Here is a 20071-nt window from a genome sequence, read left to right as displayed (position 1 = left end):
TAATGTTGAGGCTCATGTGGAGTATACACTGGCATGGCCTAGTTGGTGAATGGTCCGTTTCCATGCTGTAATTCTATGGAAAAAGCCAACATACTGTATTCCAATTTAAGAAACTTCACTTCAGCGAAGAATTCAACAGGTAGTTGCCTGATTCTGGGTAGAAGTAGTATGTCTCAGATCCAGGGTAGCCTGGCGAGTGTCGCGATCTAGCTTCTGTTAAATACTACATGAATAACCTAGCATTTTGGAAGCTGAAACAAAACTAAAATAGTCCAAATGCTACTTAACAATTTCCAGCCTTGTTGGATAAAACATCATTAATTAAAAGTGCTTGTAGCTCTGTGATGTGCAAAAGAGCTCAGTTTAATTACAGACCATTACTAAAATTTACGGTAATCACTAAAAATACCATCTATTCCCCATGACTTTATAATGGGATTTCTCATTATGACCCTTTAGTAAAAAAAATATATTATTAACTATGGCTTTAATTTGGGGCCCACTATAATTAATTAATTGGTTTGGAAACCCAGAAAAATGAATATAAATATGAACGACTCTTTATACTGATCAATGAGTCAGTTATAAGTCATCATAAATTTAGGGTTATCACCATATAAAAATGGCAAAGGTTATAAATAATGTTTTGCCAAGAGCACTGTTGGAATCTGGTATGTCTTACTTCAACTGATAAATCCTCATGACATGAAAGGTGCTATACCAAGTGCAAGGATTATTATTATTCCACACTGTAAGCAATCTATGGATGTGTATAATGGGTACAGCATTAGAAAGGGATACCCTCAGGCTAAACAGGGACAGGCAAGATAGTTATTCTATTGCTGCGTGCACTGTGAAAAAATAAATGATCAAATGCAAACAACTGCAAATATTATGAAATTCAGTAAACAGAGAGAGCAAACTGAAAATAATCGGGAAAGAACAGATGGCTACTGCTTGCAAATAAGCAAATCCATCGCATTATTGTAGACTGCGCACCTGGATCAGTGCCAAATGGAATCGAAATTCTGACGCATTCTGAATTAGGCACATCAGGATTTTCAGTATTTCATTTTCTTTTTTTTGGTGGGGGGTGGTGGGTTGATGGGATGGTTCTGGATCGGGGAGGGTTACTGAAAAAGGTGCAGCCAGTGACGTATCTATACAAGGCTGAACAAGATGCACTGTGGGTGTTGAAGATAGCACAGCCAGCCTCAGAGGGGATGGGAATGATAGGATCATGGAGCATGGTGCGGCAGAAAACCAAGGGCTGCAGAGTTCTAGATGATCTGCAGCCTATGGAGGGAGGAGTTGGGGAGGCCGACAAGCAGAGAGTTTGCGTAGTTGAGCCTGGATGTTATGAATGCGTATATCAGGGTCTCCACGGCCTACTGTGTGAACCAGTGGCGGAGTTGGGCAATGTTGCGGAGGTGGGGAAAGGCAGAGCGGGACATGGCATGGATGTGGGGTAGAAAGAATAGTTGTTGCTGTCAGTGCTTAAGGTGTGGAGGCGCTGACGGGAGCCAATCAGGAGGGCCTCAGTCTTGTTGACATTCAACTGTAGAAAGTTAGCTGGTGCCCTGACACTCTGGGGTCAAGGGTGGAAGCAGAGAGGTAGAGTTGGGTGTCATGTGCATACATGTAGAAGTTGACCCCTTGTCTGTGGATGATGTCACTAAGAGGGAACATATAGATAATGACGAGAATGACCGAGCCCTGAGGAACTACCTACAAGATGGTGCGGGGACTAGAGGGGAAGTTGTTTGTGGAGATGTTGGCATTTTTAGAGAGGTGGGAATGGTGCCAGTGGACGGGGAGTGGTTTATGATCTCAGTGAGTAGAGGGGCAAGGAGATGGAGTTGGGAGTAAGGAGAGGGGTAAGGATGGGGTCGAGGGTGCAGGTGGTCAATTTCACGTGGGTTATGGTGGTGATGAGAAAGGAGGAGGAGAGAGGTTTGACGGTGTGGAGAAAGGGATGGGTAGGGGCCGGGGTGTGATGGGGCGATGGGAAGGGGTTAGTGTTCGGAAGGGCAGTGGCAGCTGAGCGGATCCCCTCAACTTTGGTTTTGAGGAAGTACAGCGTCTCCTCGCAGTTGGAGTTGGAGGAGAGTATAAGCGAGGAGTGAGAGAGTGGGCGGAGGAGCTGGTTGGTGATGGAGAAGAGGAGCCTGGTGTTGCCAATAGGATCACCTAACTAGATGTGTGTGACAGAAATGCTATTCTCACTGGTTGCATAAAGATCCATCCCCTTAATGTGACAGAATGTGCTTCTCTCTGCCAGAATTAGCACACTGAATGAATAATGCATTTACTTCACCAAGAGGTGAAATTCTGCAAGTTGATAAGGATATTGGCATTGGTGATGTGTAGTTATCACAGGAAAATCTTTCTAAGTGCACACAGCTAAGACTAGGAACATTACGGACCAGCAGAATTTGAGCCCATCATCCTACAAAGTCTTCCTATCACCAGCAATCCAATGGGGAACTTCTTGTTTACCTCTCACCACCCACCATCAATTCCCTATCTCTGACATGGTGGAGCATGGGTCAATATAATATAAGATGTTGGCTGTTCTGAAGGCCAAAAACTCTCCAGATTCACACCGCGCACAACACAGTCTCCAACCCAAAAGAGAAACTTATATGTGGCTGGCCATACAGGGAACGTCCAATGAGCACAGCTTGCAGACAGCAAGGTGACTAAGTACCTTCTCACCAGGTTATAAATAAACTCTTTCAATATAATATTTAATTGTACATCGCTGCAGAGCAATGTAGGAATATAACGTGGCAGAATCATTTATTTGTATCCCGTTAAAAAAACTGTACCCGATATAAAGTAGCAGTATAAAATCCATGACAGATGAATGTGCACTACTCATAACTATCAAATAGGAAGAAGTTATAATAATAATAAGAATCCTTATATTTGGTACAGCACCTTTCACGTCAGGAGGATGCCCCAAAGCGCTTCACAGGATATACTGTAAAATGGAGTGACTGTATACTTTTGTGGGTGAACACAGCAGCCAATTTATACATAGCAATGTCCCACGAACAGCCATAGCATGAATGACCAATTTTATGTGGGGGGATTGTTGGCCAGGTGATTGGGAGAAAGTTGGAGGAATTTCCAAATACGTTCCTTGTGATAGTTATGAAGCATTTTGAAGTACTATAGATTTTACCCCACCATATATTACATAAAATGATATTTGAAGTCAAGGAATTTATGTGTTGTAGCCTTGGGTTCAAGTGACATTCGGTTCATTCCATGCTTCACTCTTCTATCTTATTGCTGCATCTTTGAAACATACCGTTATCTGTTCTTAAACTTCTGCTCTATGAACAATAAAGAAACTGACCATAGATTAATCCATAAAATTGTAACCTGTGCTATAATAAGGCTGCAATAGTTGGTTTCACTGCCTCAGCAGTGTCCCACAAATAGTCGTGGATTGAGTGACCTTTTTTTTATTTATTTTTTATCTTATCTGCATTTCACATTGTGATGCAAAGGTACTCGGAGGGTTAACAACAACAACTTGGATTTATATTGCGCCCTCCACGCCGAATGGCGTCTCAGAGTGCTTCACAGTAACGGATCCCATCCCGCTGATGGCGAAGCGGAGGACTCGGGGGACAAGGAGGCGGCCAGTGCTGGTGGAACGAAGGCAACGGGTCATGTTTTGAGGAGAGAGGAGGTCAGAGAGGTAGGGGGGTGCAGAGGAGTGGAGGGATTTGAAGAAAAGGGTGAGGATCTTGAAGTTGATCCTCTCTGGCACAGGCAGCCAATGCAGTCTGGGGACTGGGGTATAATCGGGGAGCGGAGGGGTGCGGGTAAGAATGCGGGTGGCAGAGTTTTGGATGACCTGAATTTTATGAATGGTAGTGGAGAGGAGACCGGCAAGGAGGGCATTTGAGTAGTCCAGCCGAGAGGTGACAAAGGCGTGGACCAGGGTTTCAGCTGCTTTTGGAGTGAGGTGTTGGTGGAGATGGGTGATGCGTCGGAGGTGGCAGAAACCGGTGCTGGTGAGGGACCGGATGTGGGGGAGGGAGGATAATTGGGGGTCGAACCTGACGCCTAGGTAGCGAACGGGTTCTGAGAGTTTTAGGAGGAGGTCGGGTAGGTGAGGAAAGTAAGAACCGTGTGATTTTAGAGGTTGACGAGAGCCAAAGAGTATGGCTGCTTGTCCATTATCCTTCAATGATTTACAAACAATTTCTTCAGTGTGTGCAATTGGGAACACAGAACTGTGTGCAGAATTACCTTTAAAGTTTGGTCTAATTCTTGCATCATATCCTGATGTTCTTCCCATCAGTTTGTCCAGAAAATCTGATGGTGACATTGATTGTGAATGAGACTGGGAGCCTTCTGTTTCTTTAGGTGTCACCAAGCTGTAAAATAAACACAAGAGATAAGTACAAATACACCCCAATAGCTGGTCTTCTTTTGGTTCATTGCGTTCGAGTCTTGCTTTTCCATTGCATACTCCATAATCGTGCTATACATGATGGGTTATTGGAATACACTGTAGGCTTTGAAAATTTAACAACATTAAATTCGCATCAACTCATATGAAAATCTTTGTGGTGTGAAATTTATTTTCTCAGTAAGAGAAAATAAAACATAAGCTTTACCATTTAATGTTATTATCTTGTTTTCTTGACAAGATGTCTGGAATCTCTTGATAAAACACAGTTTGGAAACTGTGTCAATAAGACAAATACAATTGCACAAGGAGAAAATTTATACAAACCCGAAAATGCTGTAACTTCCTGGGTAGAGTTAACAGTTTTGTATCATTTGCCTGCACTGCGTGCCTAGTGGTTCATAAATCCACACTGAATTATTTGCCTTTACATGGATGGGCATTGTAATGTTAAAAGCACCAGGGTTTCAAGGACACATTTTAGGACTGGAAGAGAAGATTGTGAAAGACTGAATAATTCTCATCTGGAAAATCAAGCAGAACGGAAGCAGAACCAAAACGAGAGATGAATCAATGAAATGAACCAAGGAGACAGGTTCAAGTCACTTAAAGGATATTAGATTGAAAGATGGACCTCCTTTCGTCTTTCTCATCTCCAGGAATAGAAATGTAATATTAACTGATGGGATTGGAGGATGTTTAGTGTGGCGACATAAAGCAAAACATTTGAGAATGGGACCTTGTTTTGAAGGTGAAAAGACCAAAAAAATGAAGAACGATTATACAGTAAGCATATGGTGTATGATTCCTCCAAAGTATAGATTTATTCTATCAACGACATCTAAAAGCATCCATAATTTGGCGAATTCTTGAATGCAGTCTTAAATCTGAGGCTGTTTATTTCAGTTCGTTAAAGAAATTTGCAGACACATTTTTAAAATTAAGGCTGTATTTGAAAATATGTCAAATTGTGCACTCTGGGTGGGTGAATAGGTAAGTAGGTGGATTGATGGGTGGGTAGGTACTTCAGCTGTAAGGGTGTTAATGGATATAGAGAAAATGTGGGGAATGGGATTTAAAGATCTTCTATGATCTCATAAGTGGCAGAACAGGAGTCCTGTAGTGTATTGAATAGAGCACTCGCCTCGCAATCTAGAGGATCTGGGTTTGATCCTGGGCAGGCAAAGCATTAGGCAAATTTTCTTATTCCACACCCTCTGTTTACCTACCAGTAAGCAGGAACCAGTTGTTAGTCGATTGGTGGTTTTCTTTTCTGGGGATAATAATCCCTTCACATTTTTCTTTTTTTTAAATAATAATTTGATTACTCAATCCACCACTGTTTATGGGACACTGCTGTGTGCAATTAGCTGCCTCATTTGGCCCACAAAATATACATTCAATTCACTTTACAGTATATTTTGGAAGAGCTTTGAGACATCTCAAAGACATGATAAGGCGCTATATCAAATGCAAGGATTATTATTATTATTCAATGGGATGAATGGCTTACGTGATCCTACATTTCTATATTTTTAAAGAACTTTTTCATTTCTCAGTCCGCGATCGATATTTCCCAAACATACTTGTGTATACAAATCACCGTTACATTGATTTTGCTGTCCTTGCTCTGCAATATATTGAAAAATTAATTCTTGTTGCACGATTGATGTTGTAAAGTCATGTGCAAATGAAAGAAATATTGATTTTCCCAGTTGCAGAATAGTTGAAATACATTGGGGGGAAAAAAATTGAATGCTGAACCCAATTTGGGGGTTAGTAATCGAGTTCTAAACCATCAAGGAGATTGTTGGTTGTTGTGGATGCAGAAAATCTAGCTTTCCTTCAAGCTTCTGCTTGCGATCATGGATTTGAATCCCAAGGATGACCGACATCATAAATACTTCAGTCACAAGTGATGAGTTTCATTCATTCTCTGCAGGGCTGCTGGCTGGCAGTTCTGATAGTTCCTATTGCTGAACAGTATTGGAAGAGCAAACTGACAAGCTCAGATTCTACTGAATTCATTGTACTGTGACAGTCCTGGTGTTGGCCAGCACTGCAAGCACATCACACATATATTTATGCTCAGACCTAAACTGGATGACAAATATTGACTGAAATTCTGTTGTTTCTTCACAGATGAAGTGCAATCACATCCATTTGTTATAAAACAGTGCATTCTCCACTCTTAAGTACATACTCAGATCAATTTGGTGTATGGTATCAGTATCCAATTGCAGTTTTGTTGTTGATCTTGTCATTTTACACTCTTTCCCTCTTTGGCTGATCTCATGACCGTCTTCCGCTCTGGCCATGTTTCTGTGATGCCTGTAATAGGGTCTAACATGTCATTTGTAAACCAAAGGTCAGTGTTCTAATTGTGGTTTCCAGGTTGCAATTGAAATTGCCCAATCCATCAACAAGTTGACCAAAAATTCACAATCCTTTAAAGCAGTTTTGTGGCCAGGATTTGACAATTCGATATTTGCTCGAGATATTTTGAACCTTTCTTCAGCTGAGTATCAGCCCGAAATCAAAATGCCGACAGTGCGATCATGATTTCCGCTTTTTGCTTGTGTCTGGCCTTTTGCTTCCAACTGTCTTCCCAGCCAAGGAAAGGCAGAAAAGGTCTGCAAAAGGTCAGAGTGCAAAATGTTGGCTGTAAAATAATCTTTGGGATGTTTGGGGTTGTTTCTGATGATGTTTCTGTGAATTCCTTTTGCAAATCCTGAAATTTTAGTCAGAAACTTGAAGTCACAATTAGAAGGTAAGTGACTTTGAGTTTGAACAATATGCAGAGAATAAAAATTCCAGCAACATTCTTACTACCACTTGTATGGTAATCGTGGGCTCCACCATCGTGGGTGGCTGACACATATGGAAACCCATCACAAGCTCAGGAATAACCAAACCAAGCTGAGAATTCCATTCATCCCACCAACACATGAAAATCACAGAGACTGACTGTTGGAATGGAATGTGCACTCTCTCCTCGGAGGGACACTTCCTGCTTACCTAATCCCAGAAAGTATTAGGCACAGGTTGGCAAGTTCCAAGACTTGGGGACCCCAGAGTGTGTGTTTGGGTATTGTTGGAGTTTAACCAGCTAAAACCATACAGCTTACCATTGATATCACTGTCTGGCAAGCTTTCCCACTGCTTGTCCAGGTAGGACCACCCAAGCCCATTAGGGCTTTGGCTTGCAGGGTTAACAGGAGCTGCGTGGGATGACGCTGTGCCCCCAGTGACTGATGGAGCCCACATTCATCATGCAAGTGGTAGTGAGATTGTTGCTAGAACTTTCATTCAATGAGACCTTTTCAGTGCATTGCCCAAGCGACCATTCTTCATGTGTGAGCCCAAACAATGATAGTCAACAAGCTATTCATCCATGGAGAGGAGATGAAATAACGGCCAAGCTCAATTTTGGTTCAGCTGATGTCCTAATAACCTTTTCTGTTTCCATCTGTGCTAATGGAACACAACCTAATAGAACAATTCCTCTTGTATTCTGATCCACAAGCTGTTTTGACAAACAGTCACTGATTACTTCTACCCGACTGTTTCACATTTGTTCCTCCTTTATGACTGTCCCTGATTAGGGACAATAAAATCTTTATGATTATCTAATATAAATTTTTTTAGACGATCTCTCGCTGTGATACATTTTGGCGTTTTTAATTTTTTTTTTAACCTTCTACAAGATGCTGATCTTTATTCAGATCTTATGGTCAGTTCCACAGCAGTTTCGTCTTTAAAATCATGTATTTTGCCATGAAATTTGCAAGGATCTCTGTAAAACTAACACTGTTTTCCTGAGCATATATTGCTGAGACTTTGCAGAATATTTATTTTCTAAGCCATAAGGCTTGTAAAATCCAAAGTACTAAGTGGCCCCACTGCTGGATACCAGTGACTTCATAAAGATCTGTGTGCCTAAATATTTCTCCATCTATGTGATCAGGCAGTTGTTAATTACTATTTTTTTGCCTAATGATCACTATTTTCTGCCCAGATTGCTTATTCCATCTGCCCTTTTGTTGTGACAGCCTCCCTTGCTAATCATGCCACCCATCTGCGAAGCTTCAAAATTCTAGCTTTGTATAAATAGTTGTTTGTGGAGTCCTGTAGCCTAGTGATTAGAACACTCACCCCACAAGCAAGAGGACCTGGATTTGATTCCTGGGCAGGGCGAAATATTGGGCTTGTTTCCTTACTCCACACACATCTGTTTATTTACCTAACAGTAAGTAGGAACCTAGTTGTTAGTTGTTTGGTGGATCGCTTTTCCAGGGGTAATAATCCCTTCCAAAAAGTAAAATAAGAAATAATAATAATTTGGTCACTCAATCCACGACTGTTTGTGGGATTCTGATGTGTGAAATTGGCTGCCACGTTTCGTCCACAAGATATGCAGTCAATTCACTTTACAGTATTTTCTGTGAATTGCTTTGACATCTCTTGAAGAGGTGATAAGACGCTATATCAAATACAACAATTATTATTATTGTTCCCACTTGTTGGTGAGTCCACAACCAGGCTCGACTATAAGTATAGTGACTAGGTGATCTGAAAGAGAATTTACAAGAATCTTCTTTGCACCGAATGTAGTGAGAATTTGAAAGTTGCTGCCTGAAGTGGTGTTGTTTAAGCAGATTATTCAATACCCTATTAATCAGCAGCCATCTGCATGGAGCCAGCTTAATAGATGTCATCACTGAGAACTATTATCTGAGCTTTTGTTGTGATAAATATCTAACATAACTCTAAACTTTAATAAAAATATTTTCACTGGTTTGTGTACAAGTTTAATTCCGTAAGTTAATTCCTGACACCATTCATCACTGATGAAATAATTTGATCTTATTCTACCATTTGATTTTTTAAAATGTTTTCTTCAAAGAATCATAGAATCAAACAGGATAGAATGAGGCCTTCCAGCTCTTTGAACCACTACCTTGCGACAGAGTGAGATGGGGAAAAAATGGAAAGGAAGATACGTGCAGGGAATAGTGATTTAATATGTGTGCACAAGAGGGAATAGCTGATTGCAATGGTTTATAATAATCCTTTATTATTATTTTTGAAGAAATTATTATCCCTGGAAAAACGATTCGCCAATCAACTAACAACCAGGTTCCTACTTACTCCGAGTTAAACAGAGTCATGTGGAGTAAGGAAACTTGCCCAACGTTTCACCCTGTCCCGGGAATCAAACCCATGTCCTCTCGCTATCTAGGTGAGTGCTCTAACCTCTAAGCTATCATTCTATCTCTGAGTTATGTTAAACGTAACTCAGAGATATAATGGTGATGATATAATAATGTTAAAAATAATCTTTATATCCTTACATTGGATATAACACTATACTAAGTGCTCTGAGATGTCACCTTGGGCACTATATAAATGCAAGTTGTTGTCATTGTTTATCACGTCAAAACGTCTCAAATTAAATTACAACAACAACCTGTTTAATTCAACAATCTGCATTTATATTGTGCCCTTTACACAGGTTAGTGTCTCAGGATGCATAATATTGTTTTAGTTTGACATTGAGTTGAATTGAAAGGGGAAGTGATCTTAGACACAGTCTAGGCCCAAAGTGGAAAGTTTTTAGGTTTGACTTGAAGAGGTGGCAATGTGGAGGGATTGAGGCAGGGAGTTCCAGAGGGTTGGGGCAAAGTGGCTGAAAGCACAGCTGTGGAGTGGAAGGGTCAAGAGACATGCAACATTATAAGTTTATACCATTAAAGAAATCAGGCATTTAATTTATTGAACTGTTTGCATCATTTCCAGTTTTCCTAACAAACACTTCCCCTGCCCTCAACAACTCTTGAACTCTTTAGAAATACCATAGCTATCCAAGACCTGAATGCTGATCCCATAATCTACACATGTAGCACTTCTTTCGTGCCTTGGGACAGGAAACAGGAAAAGGAAATAAAAATAAAAATCATGAATGCTAGAAATCTGAAATGAAATACATAATACTGGAAATGCTAAAGAACAAGGTCAGAGTATGCTTTACAAGTGACCAACTTCTGATGATAATAATATTTGATATTATGTCTTACCATGTTATCAAGAACTCTCAAAGCACTTCACAAGATTTTATTGTGAAGTGTAGTGACTGTATACTTGTAGGTAAATGCAGCAGCCAATTTGTGCACAGCAATAGGCCCCGGATTTTCAGGGGTATGGAAGAAATGCAGATAAATGGGAATTGATGGATTGCTCTTTCAAAGAGCGAGCACAGTCACAATGGGCCAAATGGCCTTCTTCTGAGCTATACATTTCTATGGTTTTATGGTTCTACTTCAATTGTTAGACCACAAATTTGTTTTGAAAACCTTTCCTTTGAAAACTCCTTCCTTTTTACAGTTACACTTCCCATAATTAGAAATATATAATTAGCTGGTTATTTTTTAAAAAAATCAAATATCAGAGTAAATTAACTTTTCAGATTGATAGTCTCTCACTCCCGTGAGAAAATTCAGCTTTAGAGCAATCATCAACTACAACATCATTGCCCACGTCACAAGTGCCTTGAGTGCTAATCAGAAATTGGAAGTTGGCAATCTGCAAGTCATTCTCACAGTATCTTGGCCAACAATCCCTCAGTTAAAATTAATCATTTACTTCATGGGTCTTCGTGGGGCATTGCTGTACGGAAATTGGCTGCCGCATTCGCCTACAAATACACTACACTTTACAATGGGATGTTTTGTCTACTAAGGCACTAAGTTGCACTGCACCAAATGCATGATTATTCTCAATATTACGTGATGATTAAAGTCATGATGCTAGTTGACAGTAGATCAGAATGATACAAATTTTTATAATAAGTATGACCTATAGGAGGACAACTGAGAATCATTATATTTTGTTTGCATGATGGCATTTAGTACAATACTTAATATAATATGTTGACTGGGAAATGTTATTTTACATAGTTTTAGGTGTATCCAACTTCTGTATTTTCAAAACATCTGGACCAATGGGTCCAAAGTACAAGTACGTTTCAGACACAGTAACTTGTAAAAGTTAAAGATCTGAAAGTGCAATATTCAAATGTAAGGATTATTAAGGATTATTGTTAAGTGTTCCATTACCCAAGATATCTTAAAAAAATCAATGGATCTTGAAAAGAATCAATGGAAGTGTTGATAACAGATACTCCTTCCTTTGTTTGCCTTCTAGTCAAAAGCCATTAACTGTTGCAGCTGTCAAAAAATGATTCATAGTACTATGATTCCTGTTTCTTTGTTTTTGCATTTGATTCACACTATTTTAAGATGTGCACTGCAGAAGGCAACAGGTGTGGAATGGACTGAAAATGTCCAGTCAGCCTCAAAGTGAACATTCATCTAGCAATCGGTTACATTTGCATGGCTGCACTAGTAACATAATCAACATCTACAGGATTATTAAAATGAATTCTGAATCAGATAGCAACAATCAACCAATATGATTTTGCTCCAAGATTGACTGCACACATAACAGCCAAGAATTGATATCCGTATTGAATAAATCTTGAAACATTTCTAATTATTAGATTATAACATTTCGGTTAAACATGCAGTTCTTATTATTTCCTCTGTGTTTTTCCTCTCCCTTTTTGTCTTCAGTTATTTGACTATTCCTCCCAGTGGAATCCTGGCATAACAATACTGGCATTTCATATAGCGTTTTTCATTCAAGGAGGCACTTCACAGGATTTACTGTCAAGTGCAGTCAACATGTACTTGTAGGGAAACACAGTAATCACTTTGCACATAGTAATGTCCTACAAACAGCCATGAAGTGAATGACCATTTTTATCTGGGGATTGCTGGCTGGAACACCCAAAGAAACACCCTTCTCTTTTCGAATACGGGATCTTCAATGTCCACCTGAACCGGCACTTGGGAGGATCCTGGTATAACATTTCACCCAAAGGAAGTCACCTCTGGCAATGCTGTCTCTGAGCTGAAAGTCTCAAGTGGGGCTTACATCCACAAGTTTCTGACTCAGAAACAAGAATGCTACTAACTGAATCAAGCTGCAAAACAATTAAATCCATATCTGTTTATCTTTGTCTTATTTTATGTTGAGTCAGACACAGCAAAGCACAGTGAGCAATGGACCAAATCGTATGCCTTTTTTCATTGAGGGATTTATTTACCAAATTTAACACATCTAGTTAGTGATGGTGCCTTATTATCCGCTGGTCAATAAATTTAAAGAACAACAGAAAATCCCTTCTTTTACTTTCTTATATATTGAAACTCTTAGAGAGGGTTAAAGCAAAGTATATATAACGTAAGTTGTTTATTCATTGTAAACAATTTAATAATTCCCTTTGAGGATGCCAGGACATCATATTCCCCTCTCAATGTATATGTTTAAAAATGTTATTTGAATGTAGGAGTGAAGTTCAAAGGCATTTGTTTTCTCATTTAATACCTAGGTATTAAATGAGTCCTGTAGCTCAGTGGTTAGAGCACTCGCTTTGCAAGCGAGAGACCTGAGTTCAATTCCAGGCAGGGCGAAACCTTGGGCAAGTTTCCTTACTCCACACGCCTAATAATAATCCCTCCAAAAACCAAAAACAATAATAAATTGGTCATTTTCAATCTACGACTGTTTGTGGGACATTGCTGTGCGCAATTGGTTGCTGCGTTCGCCCACAAATATACAGTCAATTCACTTTACAGTGTGTTCTGTGAAGCGCTTTGGGACGTCCTCCCGACGTGAAAAGCGCTATATCAAATGCAAGGATTATTATTATTATTATAGGTATTCCACAGTTTTTCCATTAGTAAGGGAGAGGCTACACTGATATGAGATACCAGAGTTTAGAGATCAGAATTGCTTCAGATTTAGTCCAATTTACTTTAGAATCAGAAAGCCAAGGTACATCAATAGAATTTTCTGAATCTAAAATGAAGGGGATGAAGAAGTTCTGAGTGCATAACAATTCCTTTGGGATTCTTTACTCAGGAATCCTGCTACAAAATACTTACTGATCAACATGTTATCCAACAATCAAGTTAAAAAGAGAATGGTGAACATTTAACTTCTATCTACAGAAGCATTGTTATATAGTTGAGGGAACCTGGTCATTATATTGTTGTTCTATCCCTACAAATACAACAAATACATCAGGAAGTCTCTGAATAATCAGAAGCCAATCTGATACACAGCTACACAACCCACATAGTTTGTCGTATCAGGCAGAGCAGAACCCCACTATGAGAACTTCATGATATAGAACTATGATGGTTCAGTACAATATTTGCTGATGCACAATGTACTGTAAGGGGGTTTAATGGTTTTCTGCCTTGTTGCCAGGTGAGAGCAGATCCTTTTACATTCAGACATCCATTTACATAGCACCTTCACATCGGGATGTCATCCCAAAGTACTTCCCAGCTTTGGCTGGGTCCCTGAGCTGAGGATGGGTGCCGAGGGGGGTGAAGAGCTGAAAGATGACTGAAAACGTGGTCAGAGATATGTCTTGAGATGGAACTTTAATGTCTTAATACTTAATTGTCTTATTTTGCCACGTTTCACCCACAAAATATGCAGTCAATTCACTTTATAGTATATTCTGTGAAGTGCTTTCAGACATCTCAATGATACAATAAGACACTGTATCAAATGCAAGGATTATTATTATTATATACCTTTGAATATATGTTGGTATAGGTATAACTCAATGCCCGAAGTGACCAAATTATTATTATTTCTTATTTTACTTTTTTGAAGGAATACCCCCAGAATAGCGATCTGCCTAACAACTGACTAACAGTCAACTAACAACCGGGTTCCTACTTACTGCTAGGTAAAAAGAGGCATGTGGAGTAAGGAAACGTGCCCAACGTTTCTCCCTGCCAGGAATGGAACCCAGGTTTCTCGCTTGCGAGGCGAGCGCTCTAACCATTGAGCTAACAGATTCCACAGGCTTGGAGACTCTTAAGTATAGTGATAGGTTTCCACATGTGTCAGACACAAAAAAAAGTCTGACACCTGAATTTGTAATATCCTTTCATTATCTTCTTTGACAAGATTGCTAGGCACTGAGTGTTACATGAATCAGGACCATTGTCACACTTAATGAGCAAATTTGCACATTTGCTCTTCGGTAGCACTGTTGAACCAAAAGAGTAGCATTCCAAGAGGGAGAAATAACTCTTTAATTGGCAACATCTGGTATAGCTCCATGTTAAGTTTTGTTCACATAACATGCAGCATATTGTCCCTTTATTTTAATTGTGGAGTCCTGTAGCGTATTTGTTAGAGCATTCGCCTCGCAAGCAAGAGGACCTGGGTTTGATTCCCAGGTCGGGCCAAACCTTTGGCAAGTCTCATTACTCCACTCGCCTCTGTTTAACCAGCAGTAAGTAGGAACCCAGTCGTTAGTCAATTGGTGGATTGCTTTCTGGGTGTAATAATCCCTTAAAAAAAATAATAGTAATGATTAGGTCAGGCAATTCACAATTGTTTGTAGGATACTGTTGTGTATGTTTTGTCCACCAAATATACAGTCAGATGCAGTATATTCTGTGAACGGCTTTGAGCCGTCTCAACGATGTGATAAGGCTCTATATCATTGAATCATAGAATCATAGAGTTACACAGCACAGAAGGAGGCCATTTGGCCCATCGTGTCTGTGCCGGCTCTTTGAAAAGAGCTGTCCAAATCAATTCCATTCCCCGGTCTCTCCACATAGCCCTGCAAACTTGTCCTCCCCAAATAAATATCTACTTCTCTCTTAAAAGTTGTTATCAAGTCGGCTGCCACCACCCTTTCAGGCAATGCATTCGAGATCCAAACAACTCACTGTGTGAAAAAATTTCTCCTCACCTCCCCTCTTGTTTCTTTTAAGAACTATTTTAAATCAGGGCCCTCAGGTTACCGACGCACCCGCCAGTGGAAATAGCTTTTCTTTTTCACCCTATCAAATGCCCTCATAATTTTGAAAACTTCTAATAAGTCTCCTCTTAACCTTGTCTGCTCTGAGGAGAATAATCCTAACCTCTCTAACCTCTTCTCATAACTGAAGTCCCTCATTCCTGGTACCATCCTGGAAAATCTCCTTTGCACCCTCTCCAATGCCTTGACATCCTTCCTAAAGTGTGGTGCCCAGAACTGAACACAGTCTCTGGCTGAGGGCTAACCAATGTTTTAAAAGGTTCATCATAACTTCCTGACTTTTGTATTCTATGCCCCTATTTATAAAGACTAGTATCCCATATGCTTTTTTAACAGCTTTGTCTGCCTGTCCTGCCACCTTCAAAGATTTACTTATATGAACCCCCAGGTCTCTCTGTTGCTTCACTCCTTTAAGATTGTACCATCAGTTTATATTGCCTCTCCTCATTCTTCCTCCCAAAATGCATCACTTTGCATTTCTCCACATTAAACTCCATCTGCCATGTGTCCGCCCATTTTACCAAACTGTCTATGTCCTCTTGCAGTCTGTTACTATCCTCCTTACTGTTTACTACTTTTCCTAGCTTGGTATCATCTGCAAACTTGGAAATTGTACTCCCTATACCCAAGTCCAGATCGTTTATATAGATCAAAAAACAGCAGTGGTCCCAATACTGACCCCTGGGGGACATCATTGCACACTTCCCTCCAGTCAGAAAAACAACCGCTCACCACCACTCTCTGCTTTCTATCTACCAACCAGTTCTGTATCCATGCTGCCACTGTCCCTTTATTACCGTGGGCTTCTATTTTGCTTACAAGTCTCTTATGTGGCACGTTATCAAACGCCTTTTGATAATCCATATAAACTACATCAACTGCACTATCTTCATCCAGCCTCTCCATTACTTCATCTTGAAATACACTGTATCAAAGCATTGATTATTATTGTCATGATTATCATTATTATTATTATTATTATTATTATTAACAATTATTCCTTTATAGCCTTTCCTTACAGTTCTGAATTTTGTTTGAGGAAGAGAATTTTTTGGCTATAAGTAATGTGTCCTCTGACCAGTCACATTTACACAACAGACCTATTTTAAAATCTTTTCTTTGACATGAAGGGAAGAAATATTCCAGCACAGACAATATTCATGCAGCATAATCTCAGATTACGTGAGAAACTAGAGTGCACAGTTTCCAGTTAGCCACCATCAACAAACAGGAAAAAAATCCTTGTTGCAAATGCTGGAATGATTTGGTGAAAATGCATCCACCATTACTGCAACAACAAGTTGTGAATATCTGTATGCGCCTAAAGTGTAATACTTATGCTGTTAAGCCTTTGGGCTTGAGAGAACTCTAATTGGCAAAGATGTAATAAAACCAGCAATCCAACAAAAAGCCATACTGGCAGCAGAACAGGAATATTTTTTGACTCAGTGTCTAACAAGGATCGTTGATACTGAGCAACAGTGGTCAGTCATGCAGACAGCCAGTTGTAGACCGAGAGACAGAAACAGCTTAGTAAAACCTGGAACAGCATTCTGGCAGCTGCTGCCATTCTCAGTGAATTACTGAGACTGATCCACCTCAGTACAAATACTGACTTAAAAGAGAATGAAACATAGAAATACATTTAAATAATAAAATAATCCTTGCATTTGATATAATGCCTTATCACGTCTTCGAGATGTCTCAAAGGACTTCACAGAATATACCGTAAAGTGAATTGACTATATTTTGTCGGTGAAATTTACTGACGTTTAAGAGAATTCAGCATTGGGTAGATTACTATGGATCTAGAAAACAAATAAAAATAGTATGCAGTAAACAAAAAGATCTAGAGTGGAAACGAGCACCAAATACAATAGACCTACAGTACAACATGAATTATTACTGTCTCAGTAAACGCTTATTAGATTTTTGTGTCAGCAGCACTGGCGGTAGCTAGATTCTTCCTCTGTGGCTTAACACAAAATAACAAAGCCCTTCATGATATTTATATACCCTCTGGGTAGATGTAATAAATGCTTAACATATAGCTTCTTTAATACTGAAACACACAATTTTTTTAAACCATGTTGTTCAAAAGCTGCACTGTCACCGAAGGTACAATTGGAAATACAATTACTATTCATGTGGGATTTTTGCCATTTCAATATTCAGCTACATCAGCTAAGAATGCCATCAAAGTGTGAAACCTTTGAATCTGTACACAACCTGTGTGCTTTCAATGAGGTGTTGAGTCAGCCTTAAGCTGGAGCATGGGTTACTCTAAATGTGAACATAAATGGCCTGAATATCCAAGTGCTCGACAGAAGCATTGATTGCTATTCAGAACAGACCCTCTCTGAACTATATCTAACTTCACTCCGTTTGCCTTTTGCCTGACCAGCCATGCATATACAACAACACATTACATTTGTATAGCACCTTTCATATTGGGAGGACGTCCCAAGGCGCTGGACAGTCAGAGATTTGGACACGAGCAGGGGGTTGGGATTGGGGGGTAGAGGGCAGGGAGGGTAGAGAAAGGAGGATGGCCGTAGGCGTGGTCAAAGAGGAGGGTCTTGAGACATGCCTTGAAGCAGACAAGGGAGGAAGCAAGATGGAGGGACTGTGGGATGGAGTTCCAAAGGGTGGGGGCAGAGAGACTGAAGACCTGACCAGCAATGGAGGGGCTGGCTGGGTGGGGGACGTGGAGCAGGCTGGAGTCTGCTGAGCGGAGGGAGCATCACGAGCTACAGAGTTCTGGATGATCTGCAGCTTGTGATGGAAGAGTTGGGGAGGCTGACAAACAGGAAGTTGGCATAGTTGAGCCTAGATGTGATGCATGCATGGATGAGGGTTTCGGTGGCCTGAGGGGAGAGACAGTGGTGGAGCCGGATGATGTTGGGGAGGTGGGGGAAGGCAGAGCGGGTCATGGCAGGGATGTGGGGTAGAAAGGATAGTTAAGGATCAAACAAGTAGCCAAGGTTCCTGACTGGTTCAGTGAGGTGGAGTGTGTATTACTGGATGGTGATGCTGTCAGTGCCTGAGCTGTGGAGGCCCTGATGAGAGTCAATCAGGAGAGCCTCAGTCTTGTTGACGTTCAACTGTAGAAAGTTAGCTCTCATCCAGGACTTGATGCTCGACAGACATTTGTTAGGACAGCAGTGGTCTTGGAGTCGAGGGTGGAGACAGAGAAGTAAAATTAGGTGTCATCTGGATACAGGTGGAAGTTGTCCCCATGTCTGTGAATGATGCCGTCAACGGGGAGCATATAGATATTGAAGAGGAGGGAACCAAGGTCAGAGCCCTGAGGAACACTGCACAAGAAAGTGTGAGGGCTGGAGGAGAAGCCGTTTGTGGAGACAAAGTACAGATGGTGTAAAAGGTAGGATCTGAACCAGTCAAGGACAGAACCATGAAGGTTGAGTTGAGAGGGGAGACGGTGGAGTTGGATAAAGTGTCAAAGGCAACAGAGAGGTCAAGGAGGACAAGGAGACAGAGGGAGCCCTGGTCACAGATGGACCAGATATCATTTGTCACTTTGACCAAGGCTATTTCTGTGCTGTGGGCAGCACAGAAACCCAATTGGAGGGGTTCACAGAGGGAGTGACGGGAGAGGAAGGAGCGAAACTGGAAAATAACAACTCATTCCAGGAGCTTGGAAAGGAAAGTGAGGTTGGAGATAGGGCGGTAATTGCATTCATCAGATTGGTTGATACTTTGCTGCAGCATAGAATAGATTTTTTCCCCATTGATAATACCAATAAGTCTTATAGGATCAGCTATGTATTTTCAGCACTAGTAATAATAATCTTTGCATTTGGTATCAAACCATACCACATCGAAAGGATGTCTCAAAGTGCTTCACATGATTTACTGTGAAATAGTGACTGTGTATTTGTAGGCAAATGCGGTAGCACAATTGCACACAGCAATTTCCCACAATCAGCCATGAAATAAATGATCCTCTCTTTTCGAACAGCGCCATGGGATTTTTAATGTCCACCTGAACAGGCAGACTGGACATTTGTTTAACGTCTCATCCGAAAAACACTGAGGCACTCAGCACTGAGGTTTCTCAACATTAAGGTGTAAAATACAGTATGTGTTGTGATTCCTTTTCCATCCTACTTTCAAGCTTCAGCACAATTGTTGGCCCAAATCCATTTGGGTCCTTCACAGGCTATCATCTTTGTGTCAGACTTAATTGAACGTGGCAAAAACAAAGTAGGTTGTGGAGATCTTCACGGTGAATGACGACACTGGAGTCAGTTGAGGGTGTCCACTCATAAACCTGTCAACATTTAAAGACAACTTTCAGCTTTGTAATAATTATCACTGGTGATGATTGCCACCTAGGATAATTATCACCTCACTCACCGCATTTTTCGCTCCACAATTCATGATCACCTAAAAGTGTCATGAACATTTAATGGGAGAGTACATATTGGAGCAGATTAACTAAACTATTGCAAAAAGTTCAGGATATATTCTAAAGGGATGATTTTCTTAAGGTTGGTAAATCTATTCTACCACTGGTCAAAAAATGCAGACATTGGCAGTGTCAGTTGGTAATGGGAAAATCCCAATAAATGCTCATACACCCACAATTTTTTTGACCTTGGAAAAATTATCCACCAATGTTTAATTTGAAAAGTATCATCCTAATCTCGCCAAATTGGCCCAACTACCTATCCGAAGTTCACCTTGCTTCA

The 20071-nt window shown here is 40.4% G+C and overlaps 1 protein-coding gene across 1 annotated transcript in view; it reads right to left on the bottom strand.

Annotated features, from left to right (window-relative positions):
* Window positions 1-19741, bottom strand: part of glra3 (glycine receptor, alpha 3) — a 55056-nt gene extending 35315 nt beyond the window's left edge. Inside the window, 3 exon segments of the mRNA XM_042341948.1 lie at window positions 4273-4411; window positions 4413-4452; window positions 19737-19741. Coding sequence (XP_042197882.1) covers window positions 4273-4411; window positions 4413-4452; window positions 19737-19741 — 184 coding nt within the window.
* Between the last annotated feature and the right edge of the window lie 330 nt (window positions 19742-20071).

Source organism: Callorhinchus milii, unplaced genomic scaffold (genome assembly GCF_018977255.1).
Source record: "Callorhinchus milii isolate IMCB2004 unplaced genomic scaffold, IMCB_Cmil_1.0 Scaffold1, whole genome shotgun sequence".
NCBI classification, from domain to species: domain Eukaryota; kingdom Metazoa; phylum Chordata; class Chondrichthyes; order Chimaeriformes; family Callorhinchidae; genus Callorhinchus; species Callorhinchus milii.
This window is presented reverse-complemented; position numbering and strand designations above follow the sequence as displayed.